The following is a 21,331-nucleotide window of genomic DNA, read 5'->3' on the forward strand; positions in this document are numbered from 1 at the left end:
ACTTTCGGTATCTTTTCACCGTGAATGCGGTTGTTTGGACAGGTTGTTGTCGTCAGGGCAGGACATGGCTGCTGCACCGGAGCCCCAGCCATCGACAATGAGTACTGAAGCCAGCTAGTTTAAACCAGCCGGTTTGACTATGTCTGTGGTAGCTGTGTGCACGCGGGGCTGGGTTGTGGATGCACGCTCTCTCATTGATCGGGGCTATTCACGTTGCATCCGACTGACAGATACGAATCACAAGACACACGTGAAGTGTCGTTTTAAAAGGCAGTGTTTTCAGATTTTAACAAGCCACTACAGTGAGAGAGCCAGTGTTGCTGTGGATGGAGGAAACACCGACACGCTGCAGAGAGCAGACAGACCATCAAAGGTAAACAGAGGACTCCTAAAAATGACTTTACAGCGACACCTGCTGGTACCAGGGCTGTACTCATGCTCCCATAGTTGCTGCTGGCTGTGTAATGACACGTGAAGTACACTTTTTAATGCAACACCAATTACCTTTTCACTATCTGAGCTAAAACTACTAAAACATCTGCAATGATATCCAAAGATTTTAATTTGATGTGTTAAAAAAAGAACATTTCAGCATGACACATCCAGTTCAACAGCACTACACTCTACAACCTCCAGAATGATTGAAAAGGTGAACCAACATCTTTATAGAGCACTTGCAACAAAAAGTGAACATCATGACCTTAATAAAGAAGGATTTAATGCAGGACTGCAGTAAAGTGATTGAGAATGCATTATAAACTGTCAGCTGGAGTGTATAGGTGTCTTCAGAAATCAATCATCTTCAGAAATGTCTCCAGGTCCTTAAAAAGTCTTAAAATGTCTTGAATTTAGTTTTCTTACTATAATGCCTCAAAAAGTCTTAAATTAGGTTTACTCATATAAGGCCCTAAAAAATCCGAAAATGTCTTAAATTAAGTTTTCTTAATATAAGACCTTAAATTGTCTTAAATTAAGTTTTCCTGATAAAAGGCCTTAAAAAGTCTTAAAATGTATTATATTAAGTTTTCTTAATATAAGGCCTTAAAATGTCTTAAAATAAGTTTTCCTCATATAAGACCTTAAAAAGTCTTAAAATGTCTTGAATTTAGTTTTCTTAATATAATGCCTCAAAAAGTCTTAAAATGTCTTGAATTTAGTTTTCTCAATATAATGCCTGGGGCACCACGGTGGTGTGGTGGTTAGCACTGTCACCTCACAGCAAGAGGGTTGCCGGTTCGTTCCCAGGCGTGGGAGCCCTTCTGTGTGGAGTTTGCATGTTCTCCCCGTGTCAGCGTGGGTTCTCTCCGGGCACTCCGGCTTCCTCCCACAGTCCAAAGACATGCAGATTGGGGACTAGGTTAATTGGTGACTCTAAATTGTCCGTAGGTGTGAATGTGAGCGTGAATGGTTGTTTGTCTCTATGTGTCAGCCCTGCGATAGTCTGGCGACCTGTCCAGGGTGTACCCTGCCTCTCGCCCAATGTCAGCTGGGATAGGCTCCAGCCCCCCCGCGACCCTCAAGAGGATGAAGCGGTTAGAAGATGAATATAATGCCTCAAAAAGTCTTAAATTAAGTTTTACTCATATAAGGCCCTAAAAAGTCCGAAAATGTCTTAAATTAAGTTTTCTTAATATAAGACCTTAAATTGTCTTAAATTAAGTTTTCCTGATACAAGGCCTTAAAAAGTCTTAAAATGTCTTATATTAAGTTTTCTTAATATAAGGCCTTTAATTGTCTTAAAATAAGTTTTCCTCATATAAGGCCTTAAAAAGTCTTGAAATGTCTTGAATTAAGTTTTCCTAATAAAAGGCCTTAAAAGTCTTAAATCCTATATTAATAATAATAATTAATAATAATATCTTAATATCAGGGCCCGTATTCACAAAGATTCTCACAGTCCTCTCAGAGAGCTCCTAACTTAGCCTAAAAATTCCTAGCAAGGAATCTTATCTTAAGAGTGATTCAGGAAGTTTCTGAGAGCAACTCTGAGCAAGGAGGGGACTTCAGTCTTAGTGAGGAGGTGTGGTTGACCCCGTTGCTAGGTATGACGCAGTCTTCTAAAAGCTGTGATTGGTTGTTACAAAAAGGAAAAAAGAAAAAAAATAACAACAAATGCGCTCCTAAATAATGAATGGACAGTGAAATCAACCGATCATAAAACTTAGACTGTATTCAGAAATGTGTAATCGTGAAAATAATTTTATGTCATGATGATGAAACTCAGCAAAATTAAATTGTTACACAGCTTCAAAATGTTTGAACGTACCTCATTCACATGCCGATTATTATATTGATTTGCTTATTGTTATGTTTACTCGCCATGCTGGTAATTTTACTACTTAATCTATTTGATATTAATGCTGGACGCAGACTCAGCTGTCAGCAATTACTGTGATTGCTGGCCTCCTTGTAAAAAGCGGTTTGATTTGGATTTGGCAGAATGACCAAAACAACGAATGAAATGGAGAAAAAAAGAACGAGAAAGCCAAACTGGACAGAAGAGCAGTGCCTGCTGTTGGTGCAGCTCGTGGAGGAGAACAAAGGAGTTTTAAGAGGGAAATTCGGTCCCGGGATCACGGCACAAGGGAAGAGGCAGACTTGGGAGCGTATTGCCCGACAAATCAATGCGTCGTTCCCTCTCCTTTTACGCACAAGCGATGAGTGAGAAGCGCTGGTACGTGCTGCAATCCAAAGCGGGCATTATTGCGTTACTACGCTGGGTGGGAAAAGTAAGCTCATCCCTGATGAGGTCAGCCACAAACATTATCCCTGCACGATCAAGCCGGTAGCGTCTCATTGAATCACTGTCGTTCAATATATGGAGACTATCTCTCCTTCCTCTCTGTGTTTCCGCCATCTTCTCTGTTTAAGACACTCTTAGGCTTCGTAAAAGTCCTCCTCCCTCCTCTTAACAGTTTGTCACCTCAGGAGCTCTCTTAAGGCCTAAGATGCTTTGTGAATAAGATTTTTCTTAGAATGACGGATGGATGGATTCTTTGTGAATATGGGCCCCGGCCTTTAAATGTCTTAAAATAAGTTTTCCTCATATAAGGCCTTAAAAAGTCTAAGAAAAAGTCTTAACATTTTCTTAATATAAGGCCCTAAAAGTCTGAAAATATCTTAAACTAAGTATTCTTAATATAAGGCCTTCAAAAGTATGTAATTGCCGTAAATTAAGTTTTGTTAATATAAGGCCTTAGAAAGTCTTAAATTGTCTTAAATTCAGATTCAATGGTCACATTACCACGAAAATTTCTCTAGCCTGACAAACCCAAAGACTGTTTCACAATCACTGGACAGACTGAAGAATTGCAATAATACATAGCAAAATGACAACAATGAGATTTTCTTTTCTTTTTACATTAAACACATTAAGCTTAAACTCACCCAATTGTTGTCATTTTCCCTTACTGTTCATTTTGAACTGACATCAGTGTGTTTACTTCAAAAGAGTACTTACACATGTGTGTCACACACACGCACACGTATATATAATATGTATTTTCCATTGCAGGTTTGGTCTTAAATTTCATAAAAGGTGGTATTAAAAAGGCCTTAAAAAGTCTTAAATTTAACTTGGTTATATCTGTAGACACCATGTATATGTAATTGTATATATTTTTCTAAACACAATAAAATGTGTAAACAGTCAGACAATAGTGCAGTGGTCCAGAGCGCAAGAGGTGCTAGAATAAATATAGAATAATGAATTTAATCGGTTGCTTATATAGATGAGTCAGGTGGATATGACAGTACAGTGTTTACAGCATGCTTGGATTATGTTTTACAGACATTTAAATGTTTACAGTGTGTATTTGAACTAGGGCTGCCACTAACGATTATTTTCATTGTCGACTAATCTGTTGATTATTTCTTCGATTAGTCGACTAATCATTTCATCGAAAAATGTGTTAAAATATTGAAAAATGTCGGTCTGTCTCGCCCAAACCCCAAAACTACGTCATCTGATGTCTTGTTTCATACTCACGCCAAAGGGTTTTAGTTCACTGTCACGGGAGAGTGTGTAAAGCTGCCAATATCTGAATGTAAGAAGCTGCAGTAAGAGTATGTTGGGGTACTTTTATAATACTTTTCTATGAAAAATGACTCAAACCGATGAGTCGACTACTAAAATAGTCACCGATTATTTTAATAGTCGATTAGTCATCGATTAGTCGACTAATCATGGCAGCCCTAATTTGAACTTTAAACATACAATATAATGTACAGGTGAAGTGGATGGTTGGTGTTTACATTGTTCCAGAGGGACTGTGTCTGATACTGGGGGACTGGTGCGCAGCCTGTGGGAAGAAACTGTTCCTAAGTGGTTGTTTTGGCATACAGTGTTCTGTAGTGTCTACCAGAGTGGAGAAGTTGGAACAGGTTCTGTTTAGGGTGTGATTGTTTGCAGTGATGTTGCCTGCCCATATCCTAACTGTGGAGGTGTATGTGTCCGGGATGGAAGGCAGGATGTCACCAATGAGTGCAGTTCTGACTGTTGTAGTCTGTTCCAGTGTTGTTTGGTGGCTGGTCCACACAGTGATGGATGTCCAGAGGACAGACCGGATTATTGCTGCATGGAATTTCATCAGCAGCTCCTGAGGCAGGGTGAACTTCCTGAGCTGGCGCAGGATTATCTTCTGTGTCTTTTATCTTGATGGTGCTGATGTTAGATGGAGTGTAGTGTAGAGGAAGAAGAGCAGTGGGGAGAGCACACATCCCTGGGGTGCGCCAGTGCTAATGGTCTGGGTGCTGGATGTAACACCACCTGCTGCCTCTGGTTCGTAAGGAAGCTTGTGATTCAGAGGCAGGTTGGGGCTCTGTGAGCTGGGTGAGTGAAGGATGTCTGGGATGATGATGTTGATTGCCGAGCTGATGTCCACAAACAGGATCCTTGCATACGTCCCTGGGGAGTCAAAATGCTGCAGGACTGTAATGCAGTCCCATGCATTCAGGTCCACTGACATATTTGCATGGTAGGCGAACAGAGGGGGGTCCATTAGGGAGCCTGTGATGTCCTCCAGGTGGGCCAAAACCAGCCTCTTGAAGGAATTTATTATCAGAGACATCAGAGCAACAGGCCTGTAGTCCTTTAATCCTTTGATGGGGTGTTTCTTGGGGACAACACAGCTCCAGCCATCTGTTCAAGATCTGTGTAAGGGTGGCAGCAGGGGGTGCAGTTGGTTATGTGATGTCTGAGTCAGAGTGGGTAAGGGGTGTGAAAGTGGGCTTATCAAACCCATAGTAAAACAAATTTAGGTCATCAGCCAGTTGACGGGTCTCCCCAGTGTGAGTGGAGGATTTCCTGTAGTTAGGGAATGCCACTCCACAATAACACAGAGTCATTGGCTGGTCATTGGTCATTTAAGTATCCAGAGTACCTGCTCTTTGCTTCCCTGATCTGCTTCATCAGTGTGTTCCCTCTTGGCCTTGCTGTGCAACAGTCTGTGCCCACTTCTGAAGGCCTCCCCCTCGGCCTGATGAAGCTGCTTGAGTCTGAGTCTGAGCTTTTAGTTGGCACTCACATGTCCTTAGAAAAACTGGTGTACGATGTTACAGTGTTAGCCAGTTCATCCAGGTTTGAAGTAGCAGATTGAAAAACACCTGTAACTCCAGCTTTGCCTCGTTGGTCCATTTCCTCAGTCATTTCCTCTGAAGAAACACATTTTAAAATTAAAGCTTCAAGCAGCGATGAACAAGCCCTTGCACCTCTGCGCAACTCGGGGTTGCTGGCAGGATGCTGGCTGTCCTTCTTTGTCAAAGTCAGACACTGCACACAGGAGTGACATGCTGTTTTCTACATCAAGTGTGGGTGCTGGAAAGACCTAACAAGTGTCAGATGCTTCAGTCCCACTGTTTTTGTGCCTCCTACATTCAGCAACATCTATTACTGTTATATGAATAGGATAACAGTTTGTAAATTTGATGTTAACTTTGAGGTAAAATGACAAAGGAGACATATACATATATAATAAAATATTATTTAGCCATAGAAATGACCATGTATGAACACAAAAATACAAAAAAGGGCCGCAACTACTATAATTATTATTTGTCATTGTTGAATCCTTCAATTATGAAATGTTAATTGTGTTAATTCATCATTTGGTCCATTGAATATAAAAAAGGGGGGAAAAGGGGGGGGGGGGGGAAGCACCATTATAATTCCCCAAAGCCCCAGGTGGCCTCTTCTTATTCCTTGTTTTAGTCAACAATCAGTCACAAACCTGAAGACATTCGCTTTACTGTCATGTATGACAAAGAAAAGCAGCTTATTCTCAAATCTGACAAGCTTCAGCCAAATGCTGAGAGGCTGTACTTAACATTGATAATTCAAAATCAATTTGCCTTTCAGAAGAGGAAACGAAAACACAGTGAACTCAACCAGGGGGAAGTTGACTCACAGGCCTTCCATGAGAAGGTGGGTTGACTGTTATTCTATAATTTGAAGTCTTAGCTGCATGTATCATCTTTGGAAAGAGATTTGTGCCTGTGCAGATTGAACTGAATGATTGAAATACATGTTTCACACAGGTGAAACTCAGATCCTTCTTAATAACAGTGTATAATAATATATTTGTGCTGATGCAGATCAGGTCTGTCATCCTGGAGGGAACCAAGTCTTTGGTGGATTCCGCCCAATCCCTCGGATACCTGAAAGGAGCTTCAGACACAGTGAAAGAGCCTCTTCCCTCTCAGGAGTGCAGCCTTGCCGCTCTCTGTGAAATGGCGAAAGAGCTCCCTCTAGTGGCCGATGAGGAGCAGGAGTGTGTTCAGCCACTTGTTGCTGAGGATGGCCGAACGTCTCATGTGGACTTGTTCTCTCGGGTTACAGAGAACAAGGCGGACTGGGCTGCAGTGGTCACTCTGATGGGAGAGGAATATGTAGTACCCCCACACACAGCCTTCCTCCTCTCTGATTTCACAAGAACACAACCCCTTGTCCACTGTGAGTGCAATTTTGGGAACTGAAAGATGTAAATATTTGTTAGCCCATCTGGAACGGATTATGCAAACAAATTGCAGCCACTGTTCAGTTGTGGCAACTTTGTTTTGATGAAGATAAAAGAAAGCTGTAAGTCACTGTGGCATAAATGGATTTATTATTGTAAATAATCCTAGCATGACTTAGTGTGGTTCTCATGTGAGAGCACAGTATTTATCTCCCAGCCTGGCATTGTTTACCAAAGCTGCTTGTGTCTCACACAGGTGGAAGAAGGTATGACTTAATAGTTATGGATCCACCGTGGGAAAACAAGTCTGTGAAAAGGAGTCGCAGGTAATTTGTCAATCAAGCATTTTAGACACTGTGAAACACAAAGTAAGATAAGATAATTTATTATTATTGTTTATGTCCAGTGATGAAATTTACATGTTAAAACAGCACAAGAAACTGGGTTAAAATAAACAGTTTAAAATAAGATAACACATTAAATTTAACAGCTATATCATACATTATATATTAGAATTCCTTTAACCAGCAGCTCCCAACCTTTTTGGCATTTTACCCTTTTAAATGAAGCAATGTCAGCCTGAGACTCTTATATAGGTTATGGCCCTGATGTGGACATGAGCCAAAGACCAGCATATCAATTTGGGTTTATTTAAATTAAACAAAAGTTAATCTTTTAAGTCATCTTGTGAGTCCTTAGATTTATTTTGGGAAGCATTAGACCATAACCCATGCATGTAAAAATAATAAGCCTAGTCGGTCAGTAATGCGTTTATTAGTGCTTAAGCAGTGTAGAGACCTTTTTAAAGGAAAAGTTCACCCCAAAATCAAAAGTACATATGTTTCCTCTTTCCTGTAGTGTGATTTATCAGTCTAGATTGTTTTGGTGTGAGTTGCCAAGTGTTGGAGATATCAGCTGTAGAGATGTCTGCCTTCTCTTGAATATAATGGAACTAGGGGGCACTCGGCTTGTGGTGCTCAAAGTGCCAAAAAATACATTTGAAAACCTCAACAGCAGTGTCTCTTTCCAGAAATCATGACCTGGTTACTTGAGATAATCCACAGACCTTGTTGTGAGCAGTTTCATGAAGGAACTATCTTCTTTCTACTGAACTACACCCGCCAACTGTATCAGTAAGCGTAAGCGTGCATCTACTGCTAGCTCACCTAGCACCACTGAGCTAGCTAACGTTACAGCTCAGCTGAGGAGGACGCCATTAATGGTTACATCTCACGCTGTCATGAGCACGAGCCTCAGGTCCATGAGTAGATGCACGTGTAGTTTGCTAGCAACAAAATAGTTTCTGGAAAGAGACATTGCATTGTTTTTCTCATGTATTTTTTTGGTGCTTTGAGCACCACAAGCTGACCGCCATTCATAATTTTCAAGAGAGGGTAGACATCTCTACGACTAACACTGCCATCGTTTGACAACTCACACCAAAACACCTAGATTTCTAAAGAGTACTACAGATGAGAGGAAGAAAATGTATTTTTGATTTAGGGTGAACTGTCCCTTTACGATTAAAACTGAAATAAATATTGCATTTACATGTTGTGACTTTTTGAATCTATTTTCTCTATGAAGGTACAGTTCTTTGCCCTCATCCCAGCTGAAACAGCTTCCTATTCCTCAACTGGCCTCCCCGAACTGTTTAGTGGTCACCTGGGTCACAAACCGGCCCAGCCACCTCCGTTACGTCCGGGATGAGCTGTATCCTCACTGGGGGGTGGAAGTTGTGGCCGAATGGTTCTGGGTCAAGGTACAGAAACTTTGAACAGACACAACTTTCAATCATGAGCATGTGACCTATTGGTGTGACTCCAGATGTTTTGAGGGTTTGCTCTTTTTCCCTCAGGTGACCACATCTGCAGAGTTTGTGTTTCCTCTGGATTCACATCACAAGAAGCCTTATGAGGTGCTGGTGCTGGGCCGATATCGTTCCTCTGCAGATAACTCCACATGGTGTGAAATGTTTGACCTCCCTGTGTGTCACTTTTTATACTGCTTATGCTATAAAAATAAAATACATTGTTTTCATTGCTTTCAGCCCTCCAGAGACAACAGAAGTTCCTGTGGAGGATCAGTGTTTGATTGTCAGCGTCCCGTCAGCTCTCCACTCCCAGAAGCCCTCACTCTCAGGTAAATATGTCTGACAGTTTTTCTGAATGCTCTGTATTTTCAGTCAGTACACTACTGTTATGTTTTATTGTGCCACCAGAGGGCAATGCTGCAACATCAGAGATTGTTACCTCGCTGTCCGGTTTCAATCATCAGCTCTGTTTCTGCTACAGTCTGCTCTAACACACACAGATGCAAAGTCTGAGTCAGTTATTTATGTTTGCATGGCTGAAACTTCAAATTTTATTCCATGTTAGAGGACGACAACAGTTGCTACATGCAAAATATTGACTGCAGTGTGTTGTTATGTGAGTAATGAGCACAATTAAGTAATAATTTATTGATTTGTGATACAATATAAGCAGAACTATCACACTCATTGAATGTATAACTTGCTTTTCCACCACAGAAAGTTTGCATTTTCTCTAGATAATTATGTTAGAGGAGAGAAAACTGCTCAAACACAACATGCTGTTGTTTTCATAATAACAGGAGGACTTGTCAGAGTGGGGGGCTTCTGCTGCTTAAATTTAATCACAATCGTCCCATCTGCACTGGCTGTGGTGTGTAAAGACTTGACTCCAACATGGAGTCTGCTACTTAGAATCGATGTAAAACCTTGACAATGAATATGCAGGGACTATGAATAAGAGAGGCTTGACGTCATGTCCCTCCCTCCCAGGGGAGCGCGATTTATTGTGCAGTATGGAGAACAAAACACAGCCAGTGTTTGCCGGCGCCCTTTCAGAAGCACAGAAAAGCCTCCACCTCATGGAGGTGGCTGGATATTGTTAAAATACGCTGATTTTAAATCATAATGGTGCCGTTGTGGAGCTGTGATACAGATTGTGTTCAAGGCCTCTCAGCAGGTTTAATCAGAACTGCTTTGTTTAGTCCAGTTGCTTTGTTTGCTGTGGTTTGTAATGCAGATATTTATTTAGATTTAGCACTAATAATTAATGAAATAAAAGTAGAAAAAAAGGCTTTATTTGTGCTTTTTCTTTGAAACATGTCCTACTAAGTGTCCAGAATGAGCAGCATGTGTAACTGCGGTGCATCTGTTTCAGCACCAGCTACTATGCTGCTTTTTGTTTTTCTGCAAGAGGTGATAAAGCCCCGTCGGTCGTGGGTGTGGCTCAAATCTGTGAGCATAATAAAACTAAATTGCAGCGTGTGATGAAATATTAGAGGGGCTCGACCCAACTCTTGCAGAGCTACCAATAAACGCAGAACAGTTTATTTATTTAACTATTTGACATGACAGTTTAACACCTCAGACCTTGAAGGGCTTTTCTTTTGTTCACTCCTGCAGTAGATTATGCAACTGCTCGAAATTTCAAATATGTGCCATTACTATGCTGCTTTTTGTTTTTCTGCGAAAGGTGAGAGAGCTCTGTTGGTAGTGGGTGTGGCTCAAATCTGTGAGTGTAATAATTGTAAATTGCAGTGTGTCATGAAATATTAAAAGGGCTTGACCCGACTCTCGCAGAGCTGCCAATAAAACAAAAGAGTTTAATTATTTAACTGTTTGACATGATAGTTTTACACATTAGGTCTTGAGGGATTTTTCTTTTGTTCATGCAGTCTTGCAGTAGTTTTTTTTCTTGAAAGTCTCCCAAGACCTTTGGCATTAATCAACCTGAGCTTTCATCTTGAGTCCTGCAATTCTGCTGTACTTTGTTGAGCATGTCAGGACTGCTAGAGCCAGTGGGCAGCCTCGACGGTGTGAAGCCACAACCCTCGAGCCTGCAGCGTTGAGAAACCCTGACCCACTTCCCTCTGCCCCCCCCTCTCTCAGATGGGGCTCCTATCGGTGACATTTTCGGTTGCTATGGAGAGATAAGGGACACCATTACGGATACAACACATCCTTTGCCAGATGGTCAAGCTGCGGGGAAAAAAAAGTGTTTGCACTCCTCTGAACGACAAGACGCGTGGTCTTTATTAATTAGGGCCCCCTGCAACTTCAGAAATTGTGAAAAATTGAGCAAGTCCCTCCACAAGTCAATATTATAATTAGTAGTTAAAGGGCTGCTCCTAATATTAGAGTTTCACTGCCAATTGTGTGGGTTGCATTACTGTTGAGTGGGGAATGGATCTGACAGTGATCTATGCACCAGTGTGTTTCATTGGCAGCTACAATATTTAGCTTTCTTTCCCACTTTCAGTGTTCTGTAGTGGGGCCGTCCTGTACAACATAATTAGTTTGCTCTGACTTTGTTAATCCTGAATCAAATCCAGAGAGAATATAAGGAGCCTGTACAGCAGAATATTTAACTGACTGAATATGTTACTCGTCCAGAGAGTAGTTAAGTAACACCTTCCTCTGTCTCAGGCCTCTCCCGGCAGAAGTTTCATACATTGTCCCATTTCAGAGTTAAGATGTTAATTGGACCTTTAATTCTATGTTCAACTTTGAGAGCTGAGTCACCAGTTGAGGTTGAATTAGTCTGAGAGCTGCGTGTTTGGCCTTTCCTCTCTGTGACTCTGTCTCTGTGACGTGCAGAGGAAGAGAAAATGGGAGGCAGGGCACCACATAGTGCAGGTTGGATCGGTTTGGGGATCAGGCTTTTGAGCTCATTAACTCCCTGAGTGTTGGCTGAGGCGAGTGTCGGGATGGTTTGAGCATGCACAAGAGCAGACAGAGTAGCACCAGGGCAGAGGAAGTGAAACGTATCTGTCAGGTGTGCAGCTCCTGGAATATCATCTCTTATAGACTCAAGGTCACAGGCAGCCTCCACACTGAAAAATCTGTGCAGTGGCATGAAGGAGCTGGGCGGTTGCCAGTGTTGTCCTCTGCCTATTACAGAGTAACAAGCAGTTAGTGTGTGTCCCCATAAGGAGTGGATGTAGTGCAGTCCCCAGGGACCAGGGAAGCCTCCGTATTTATACTTCGTTGATTCATGTGAAGTAAATAAATGAATTACTAATGTGTTTTCCAAATTTTGTAGCACAGTGTGAAGGCTACCACTGAAGGACGATATCAACTGAATCGTTAAGTACCTTAGTGCATTGCTTTAAGTGTTCACATGAGCCCCACCCTGCTTTGTCTGCTTTCCTTCAGATTATCGGTTGATGCATGTACTCAGAGGTGCTGATAGCAAAATGCAAAGACAAAGACAAACCAATAGAGATCTGTCCACAGTGATCTTAATATTGACAACATAGTCATTATCTTTCATGAAGTTATCTGTGAAGATATTCGGGTGTTGGCTGCTGGGCTTTATTCAGCCCTTGTTCTCCACCTTGTGGATACACTTTTTAATTCTCCAAATTAAATATGGAAAAATCAAATATCAAATCTTTTTTTGGATTCTTCATTCACTGTGAAGGCACGCAAGTACACGTTTCCTTCCGAAATTCAGCGTAACATTGGATCTGTAATTGCAGTCTGTTCTCATTTCAAAGTCGTCAAATACCACAGCTTTGTCAATGATTTTGCCTTCAGACACAGGCGCCAAAATCCACCTTTTTTTGTATGATACACCACCAGGTGGCGTCAGTTTGTAATATGGCTGGATGGTACAGCACCTGTTGTGGCAGTATGATGCACCACTGGATGGAGTCAAGTTGAAACCCTGCCGGTAATGACGTTATAAAATGAGCTGGAAAGTCCCTACAGGGCGAGCAGGAGGTCTGGTGGATGAGTCCAACAAACCTGCGACTTTCACCAAGGAACCCAGTGTTTGTTTCCCATATAAAAATCAAACCAAAACATGATGTTTCTTTTCTAAATCTACCCATGTGCTTTTGTCGACATCTCTGTGTTGGTTGCGGCGTCCTGGAACATCAACAGGAGGATACCTTGCGTGTAGTATGTAGACATGAAAATTCACTGATAAAGCGGCAATTTGTGACGACTTGGGATCAGAACGTGTGGGTAACTTATATACAAATGATTATTTAGGTAGTGAAGTATTCCTGTAAGTCTATGTTTTTTGCTGACATTCAGTGGTTTACATTCTTACCATGCTACTGTGATGTAGAAGTGTACTCCAGGGTGTGTCAGTGCATGGTGACATCCCTGTCACAGGTATTAATACAGGTGTTACGAATTTAAAGCCTTTAACCAGAGAGGGCAGCAAAACACTGCTTGAACCAGCAAACCTAAGGCAGAGGTGGTTGTTTATTGGGTGTAAGGTGAATTTGATATACTGTTACCATGTGTAGTTTGTAGTCTGGAGGCAACAGGGCACACACACAATACACAGAGAGCGAGAGCAACAGGGGGTCAATAAGGGCCTCATTTTTGCCCCGGAGTGGGTGAAGCCAGCCACGATCATTCCTCCTCCTCATTTCTTTCTCTCTGTAGAGGTGTTGAAGCCCTTCATCGGAGCAGAAGCCAACTGCTTGGAGCTGTTTGCCCGAAGTCTTCAGCCTGGATGGACCAGCTGGGGCAACGAAGTGCTCAAATTTCAGCACACGAGCTATTTCACTTTGACGCCTGCAGAAGATGGAGCAGACGTCCCTAAAGACGAGAGCGCAGACGACCGCACAGACAAACCCACAGTGGCACCAGTGTGTAGCTCACCTAAAGAATCGTCTCCTCCCCATCACTGTCCCACCACTGCGGACTAATGACTGACCTTTGAGCCACATAGGTATTTCACTGTGCTTTCAATAAAGATTCAACGCCAGAATACTTCTATACCAGTTCCTTTTGATCTGTACTTCTCATGTATGTGGAACCTTTGATTTCTCTTTGGGGGGTCTACGTACATTTTTAAGTGAATCACAGGGCTGATGATGCATGTAGAGAGATGAAAGTGCATTTTTGTGCAGCTATGTTTTTAACTTGCAACATTTAGATAAACACTAGAGTTGTTTTTTTTTTGCTTTTGAGTAATCTTTGGCACAATATGTGTCTTAAGGATGATCAAAGCATTTCTATTTTTACTCATTTCATGTTGTTTTGAACTGAATTTCAAAATGTTTCCCACTTCTAATGAAAGAAACCGTTTCATATTGAATGAATTTGCTTGCAGCCGTCCTTTAACAGAACTTTTCTGTTAAGTTTTTGAACAACACACTGCTGTATACTGTCAAGGACGCCCTGGTCTGCGCTTGCATAATATGTGCGTTAGTGTTCCTTGTTTCCACTGAAAGACGCACCCTTCCCTGTGTCACACTCCTAACCGACAGCACAGCCATTAACCTACCTTTTCCTATCGGGCAGGGCCGCTCTAATGAGTCTGTGGTCTCCAGAGAGAGGAGAGCTGGCATGGTGGTGTTGTGTGGACGAGCAGGGCTGTCTTTAAAGCAGAGGAGAATGAGTTACGGCTACTGCAGCACAGAACACGTAACAGCTAATGAAGCCGGAATGTGACTGCAGCAGGATCATTTACACATTAGCTTGTCATGCTCTCTGTCTCTCTCTCTCTCTCACACACACACACACACACACACACACACACACACACACACACACACACCAATACACCAGTCTATACATCTATTTATCCTGATCTGCATTTTTATTTGTGGGGGAAATGTGTCCAGATAAAGACAAGCTATTAAGCCATGTTTAATGTGTGTTTAATGTGTGTTTTGAATCAGCTAAACTTTACAGCACTTCACAGAACCCTCCACCACCTACTAGTGGTTTTGAGGTGTAACTGCAGAGTAATACAGACACCACCGCACAAGTATAAATGCTCACAACGGCATAGGTCACATGTGTAGGCTATGGCGTAGGCTCTGCATAGAGCTGAGGCACAAGTATGAGTCCAGCTTAAAATATAGCAAGGCTAAAATGTAATGTACTAACATGTAACACATTCTCACTCCGACCTCGTCATATATTGACGTTTTGATCGCAGACTTTCCATGTCCACATACGATGTGCAAGGTACCCTGGGTGCGTTGGTTGGTGATGTTCTGGGACGCCGTGTCAAGTTCTCTTCTTTCAAGATACATTTTTGGTTTTCACAAGAAATTTAATGTTTACATACAGTCTCTTTCAGAATAAACACACAACATTGGTACAACACCGCAAATTGACATTTTTTTTTCCTTCAACAACTAACACACATGGTTAGGTTTAGGCAACAAAAGCATGTTTTTAGGTTTAGGAAAAAGGAACAGGGTTTAGCTTTAGGATCTTACGGGACACAAACACCGCTCTCTCGGGTGAAAGTTGTGTTTTTTTGGATCCATCCACCACCACTCCCCTCCCCCGCCCTACTCAGACTTTCGCTACCTTAACTTTCGTTCTAGCCCCGCCATGTTTCCCCCTGATGCCGCTGGGCGCCGAGAAACTATAACAGCAACTGTCTGCCTATCATGCTGACCTTAAAGGATGCCTTTATTCGTTGGCTTCTGGCGCTACAAGTCACTACCCAAGCGCCAGATTTCGAAAACTTCGGAGTGAGGTCCTTATCAGGGCCAGACATTGAAAACTAGTGGATAAGGGTAGGATGTCGGGTACAATCTGCCAGATTGCTTCATACAAATTAAAGTATGAAATCTTGGGGTATGTGGGGTAAATGTGTTCAACAAATAGTGACGTAAATAACTTAACTGACTTGTGTACTGATATACATGCTGTGGTTTGTTATCTAAGCAATTCACCCCATACAGTCGCTGTGTTGTCATTCTGTACAATGCAGGACATATCCTTCTTTCACCCTTTCAAAGCCTCAACATAAGGAGGTGCAAAATACACATACAACTGGTCAAAGGTTAATACTAACAAGTGAGAAACAACATAACAGGTAAGAGTCAAATGTCATGATGAAATGTCTTTTGTGTGGAGGAGGTGGGGATGTACTCTACAGTGCCAACCAGGTCGCTATGGATTTCTGGTTATTGTCTGTGTTCCCACGGAAACCGAAGAAAAATCAAATAATTCTCGTCACTTATCCTTGAAATTCTCTCAGAAAGAGTTCCTTTATGAAGTGTGCTATATATCAACTGAAGAGGCAAATGACGCACACAAAGTTACGTGCATGATGCATTTTATTTCCAGTGAATTTTCAATGACGTTTTTTTCTCTTTCTGCTCTTTCAAAGCTTATTTATCATTTGTCCAGCTCATTGTTCAACTATTGTTACACCTCTGCTAAGATTAGAGACTTAGTTCTGATAGTGTTCATATAAAGAAGTCTGAATGGGTGTTTTAATTCTTCATTAGTATTTCTGAGACATTCATTGAGACAAAGTACAAAAAGATGGAATTAGATCATAACAGAGCCTACCTGAACTCTACCCAATCACACCACCACTGTCCCAAATATCTGTCATTTTCTTCCCCCTTCTCATTACTCTTTGTTCTTTGAACAATAGCCATCATCTCTGACGACGCAATCAGTCCCTAAAAGCCTACAACGTACTGCCGAGTGATGTCACTGTGATCATCATCTCTCTTCCAGGCGCCAGCGGATGGAGAGTGTCCTGTCAAACTCAAGATGAAGCACCGCAGTAAAGACCTAGTCATCCCCTCCTCCTCCAGCCCCCCCTTCCTCCTCTGCTAAATGAGGTTGTACACCAAGAGCAGGAGCTTCACCTCAAATTGCCAGATGTCAGTCAGCTGAGCGCTGATTGCTGCTGGCTTTGTGGGGAGAAGATGGAGGACAAGGAGTGTTGATACGCCAGATTTCCTTCAACAGTTTCCCCTAATGTGCAGTAGGATTTTTCCCAGCCTCAAATGATGACCACCAAGAACATTATAAAGTCAACCTCATTGATCTTACTGGCAGATGGCCTGTAATTGGCACAACCAATGAAACCAATTATAAGTAGTGGATAAATAATATATAAATCTGACTGGGTTGAGAGATGACTAATGGGAAAAGAAGACTCAAAATTCTGCTACACAAATTTGTACTCAGGACTTTATTTAAATAACAGTTCGACAACCAAAGATGTAACATTGTCTAAAAAAATAAAGTCATCTGAGAAATTTAGAGGAGAATTGTCTCTTTGTTGGAACAGGAAACGTTCTTTGTCAAATAAATGTAGTAATAGATTACAACAGTGCAATATTTCTCTCAGAAAAGTTATGCAGTAGAAATATAAAACAATGTATTACAGACTATGTTTTTGTACTTCAAGTACATACTTCAAAATTTTTGCTTTAAGCCCTTATTCACTCAGAAAAGTGTTTTTCTCATGTTTATGTCCCTTAAAATGACTGGCCTTGGTGATACTGACTTACCTCGTGCTTACTAGAGAAGTACTTTCACATTCTTCTTGCACTTCCCTAAAATCTGAAATTCAAACATACACCAGGCAAGATAGTTAGTACATCACTAATATAAAAGCCAGTCGCTGTCTAATATGGTTAACAAAAATCAACTGTGGAACAGACTTTGATACCACACCTGCAAAGAAACCTGAAACCTCCAGCATAGAGCAGAATGGGCTTGTCAGTACAGAGATTAGAGTTTGCAGTAGCATCGTAAAAGTTTTGACAGCAAACATGGTAGAGTAGTAATAGTAAACATAAGGTCTGCAGGCCAAGTGTGGCTTGCTACAGTGGTCTAGGTGGCCCAAATGAATGGATTCACACTGGGATTTTTTCTGTATTCTGAATGTAAATAAGGTGCTAGAGTGCATTAAAAAAGCATAAAAATAAGAAATGTTTGAAAAGAGCCAGGGGAGGATCCCCCAACAGAGATCTGGACTAAGCCTTGAATGTCTTCAAATCCTAGAAAAGCCCATCTACATCTGACTTATGTGGACCTGCTGCTGTGACTGGATTTCCCTCCTGGCAGAGATTATTGAGGACAGCAAACATGGAAACCTTGAAAACCTTTTTTTAATGTTTGTTTTTAACTCGACCCTGGCCATTATTTTGCAGAAGTGGCCCTCGGGCAAAGCATGTTGAGTAACCTTGTGGTGGGGTGTGCAGTATTTGGATAATGACCAGATCCTAGATTTATATGTTGTAAGGGGCCAGGAGCAGATCTACCTTACTGAGAAATTATGGATCTGGCCTTCATCTAACAGTGCGGTAGTTTTCACTTTTGCTTTCTCCAGCACTGATACAACCCTAAAATGAAGTGAGGAGATAAGTCTGGCTATACAAGACTAGTGCTAGGTTAACCGGTTAAAGAGCAGAGGCCACAGAGATGGCTAGCATTAACATTGAAATAAACATTGGGGAGCTTCTGTCCACTATCTATCAAAAACCTCATTTTATGTTTCACAGCCACTAACTCCATGTCAGCCACTGTCAGTTAGCCTACAAGCTAACAAACTACCAAACAAAATAAACCAATAAAAGATGCTTCCTACAGTTAACATTCTGATATATCTGCTAGTTGTTGATTTTGGTGCAGAACACACTCCTCATCTGAGTCTGGGTCGGACTGAGGCTCAAACATGTATGGCTGAATGTTTGATGTTTATTCTTATGCTAACGCTAGCCATCTCGATGGCCTCTGCTCTTTGACTGGTCAACCTATAGAGCTAGTCTTGCATAGCCAGACCTATAAATTATAGCCAAGTCTTTTTTTATATACTTTAGGGTGTATTTATGTTCTTGAGTAAATTTACTTACTTTACTTACTTCCATCTTAGGCTGAGTAGTGGACTAGTAAATTCACTTTGACATGCAAAATTGGTGGAGTGTCCCTTTAAATTCCATGACTAGTTCTTATTTTCTAGTTGAGTACTAAGTGGTAGATGTAAATCAGAGATGACAGAGAAAGAATGTGTCATATCTTTAGAGGTTACTTTGATCAGATCAGACACTCACTCGTTGTGCTTAAATGTAATAATAATGAATGATTGTGTGCCATCCCTCCAGTGTGTCAGTCATCACAAGAGAATATCCCATATCGCCAATGGTAAACTGCCAGACATATTTCCCATCTAATCCTGGGTATGAGAGTTGTTGGAGAAAATGTTGCTGTAAATAGTCAGAAGCTTTGTCAACAACTCCGCTCACAGAGGGAAAAACAAAGCCTTAGGTTTGGAGACAGCCGTGCCGCAAACTGGCAGCCATCACGGCTAGATCTCCCACAGGAGGCTGCGGGGGGATGAGAGGGATAATTATTTCCTGAGAGGTGCTGCTTCTCCTCGTCTGTCTCGATCCCTCGGCCCTGTCCTCTGTGCTGCCTTTGCTAGACACGCATGCAGCTCTGCAACAACTGCAATGAACGAACACTTAGCACTCTCGTCAGTCAGCACCATCAGAGAGAATGTGAAAGCTGGAGTTGAGTATGCAGACGGAGAAATGATTCCCTAGGTATAAATTTATTACCACCAACTCTGATGTTTAGGGTAGCAGCTCTAGTATGTTCTTACATTTCTAATGAGTTTTGTGGTCGAAAGAAACACCACCAGAGGATATTTCTAGCTCACTTGTGTCTTATTTTTCCCTTCTGTAAGGTAGACAGTGCAGCAAAAGAAGCAGCAATTAAAAGCAATTATAATCTCTTCACTTTCTTATTGTTATTTAGTTTATCACAGACAAACATTTTGCTCTCTGACTTGGACATCATTATTCATCTGCAGAATATAATATTAATATTATTTAATATGAGACACAATTCCTTAAACAGGCACTGTAGTGAGCTTTGATTTCCTTTCTGATACCCATTCACATGATAATTTAATCTCCTCAAAGGATTCATATACCTCCAAAATTGAGATGAGAGGAATGAAAGCAAATGCTTTGCAGAATATCTTGAATGTATTCATGAGGATGTAGACTCTGGTAACATAATCTGATTTAACGTACTGCCATGTACTTTATGAAATGTTTCAAAGTCACCCAAGGGAGAAGATATATCTGGCTGTCATTAAATATACATATGAAGAGAGGAGAGGGAGAGATGAGCACATTTCAGAGCTAAATTGAGACACGCTGTCAAGCTCATAATTTTACAAGAACACACTGTAGCTCACAGATCTCACACTTTTATCCTGAACAGAAATCAGTGCTGAAAAGCAACATTATCTGAACGTTCCTGTAACACAATGGGAACATCGCCAGTGGTACCATCAAAGTGAATGTGTAGTAAAGTGGAAAAAAAAACAAATCACTTGAATCAAAGTATAATTATATGAAGTTTTATTTTTTTTATAAAGTAGAATCAAATTCAAGTCAGAAAGAGCTTCTAAATGTTTTCCAAATGATAAATACAAGGCTCCTCTTTTGCATTAGTACATCTTCTTATGTGTTGCTGCTAATGTTGTTAAGGAGTAACAAAGTTCATTTCCCCTTTCCAACCTTACCCAAACCTATTTGTCACCATGGCGATGGAGACATAGCAAAGTAAACCATGATCTTTCACTAAACCTTACCAAGTTGTTTGTGCACCTAAATGTAACCACACCTTAACCATAGCATTGTCAGATGATGAAACATTATTTTATTGTAACATTTGGAAGACACAGACAATTGATGATGTAGGACAGGCATGTCTTAAACCCAGCCTGGGTGCCAATTGTGGTCCACAGAGCAATTTTAAATGGCCCATGGCTTGTCTTTCACAATGTACTATATGTGGTCAACCACACATTATTGGTTAATTGAGGAAGTTTACTTTGCATTTTTTCCATTTGCCTATTGATGACATGACTATCATACAGTTTGTGGACGAGCAAGTAAACCAACAGTTACCTAATAGAAGACAATTGCTGCCAGGTAGCAAACATGGCCATAGCAAAGAAGTATAAAGTCAAAAGCGAGGGGTATGTCTCTGGCAATGACATGCTGCCTTAATATGGTTAATAGCAACACCATTACTACACCACATTTGAGGTGGATCTGGTCAACCTGCCAGGAGGAGTACATCCAAATATAAAACATGTAATTTCCTGTTGCCAGTAGGTGGCGCTATGACTATAACTCAATTTTGGGATCTAGAGGTCATGAGGCCGGGACTCTCATTAAGCATGAGAAATTTGTATCATCGAGGTCTTTAGGCTTTTCTGCCTAAATTAGAGGTGTATCTGGTCAACTTATTGTAGAGTAATTTACAGGGGCCTGTAGGTGGTGCTATAACTAAAGATTGGCATATTGATGTCTTAAGGGCGGGGCTCTTATCAAACGTGAAGTTCGGGGCAGATATGACCACGTAGAATGGAGTTAGAAACCCTTCCTGTTTCATGGCAAACCATGGAAATTGGACACCTTGCCACACCGTTAAATGAAAATCAAATATTTAATAACTTTTCATTAAAAAGGTCTTTACATTGTACAGACAAAATTTTAAGTCAATTGGTTTAAATCTGTAGAAGGAGTTTATTAAAGTACAACCCCTGTTAATGGCAAAAATACACAAAAATTGCACAGTAAACCCAAAA

The 21,331-nt window shown here is 41.2% G+C and overlaps 1 protein-coding gene across 4 annotated transcripts; it reads left to right on the plus strand.

The window, feature by feature from the left end:
• Positions 1–126: 126 nt before the first annotated feature.
• On the plus strand, positions 127–16,921 carry mettl4 (methyltransferase 4, N6-adenosine). Of its 4 annotated transcripts, none has more exons than XM_049564803.1 (9): positions 127–373; positions 6,356–6,421; positions 6,592–6,949; positions 7,210–7,279; positions 8,541–8,715; positions 8,812–8,918; positions 9,004–9,095; positions 13,387–13,675; positions 14,251–16,921. In XM_049564803.1, exons 1-8 carry the CDS (start codon positions 140–142, stop codon positions 13,650–13,652), a joined length of 1,368 nt encoding a protein of 455 aa, XP_049420760.1. In that variant the 5' UTR covers positions 127–139; the 3' UTR covers positions 13,653–13,675; positions 14,251–16,921. The 4 variants fall into 4 exon arrangements, with proteins under 4 accessions (XP_049420760.1, XP_049420761.1, XP_049420759.1 ...); XM_049564804.1 differs by having other exon boundaries at positions 16,444–16,918; XM_049564802.1 differs by having other exon boundaries at positions 13,387–16,921.
• The last annotated feature ends 4,410 nt before the right edge of the window (positions 16,922–21,331 follow it).

The sequence above is a fragment of the Epinephelus fuscoguttatus genome, linkage group LG21 (assembly GCF_011397635.1).
Source record: "Epinephelus fuscoguttatus linkage group LG21, E.fuscoguttatus.final_Chr_v1".
Taxonomy (NCBI): Eukaryota; Metazoa; Chordata; class Actinopteri; order Perciformes; family Serranidae; genus Epinephelus; species Epinephelus fuscoguttatus.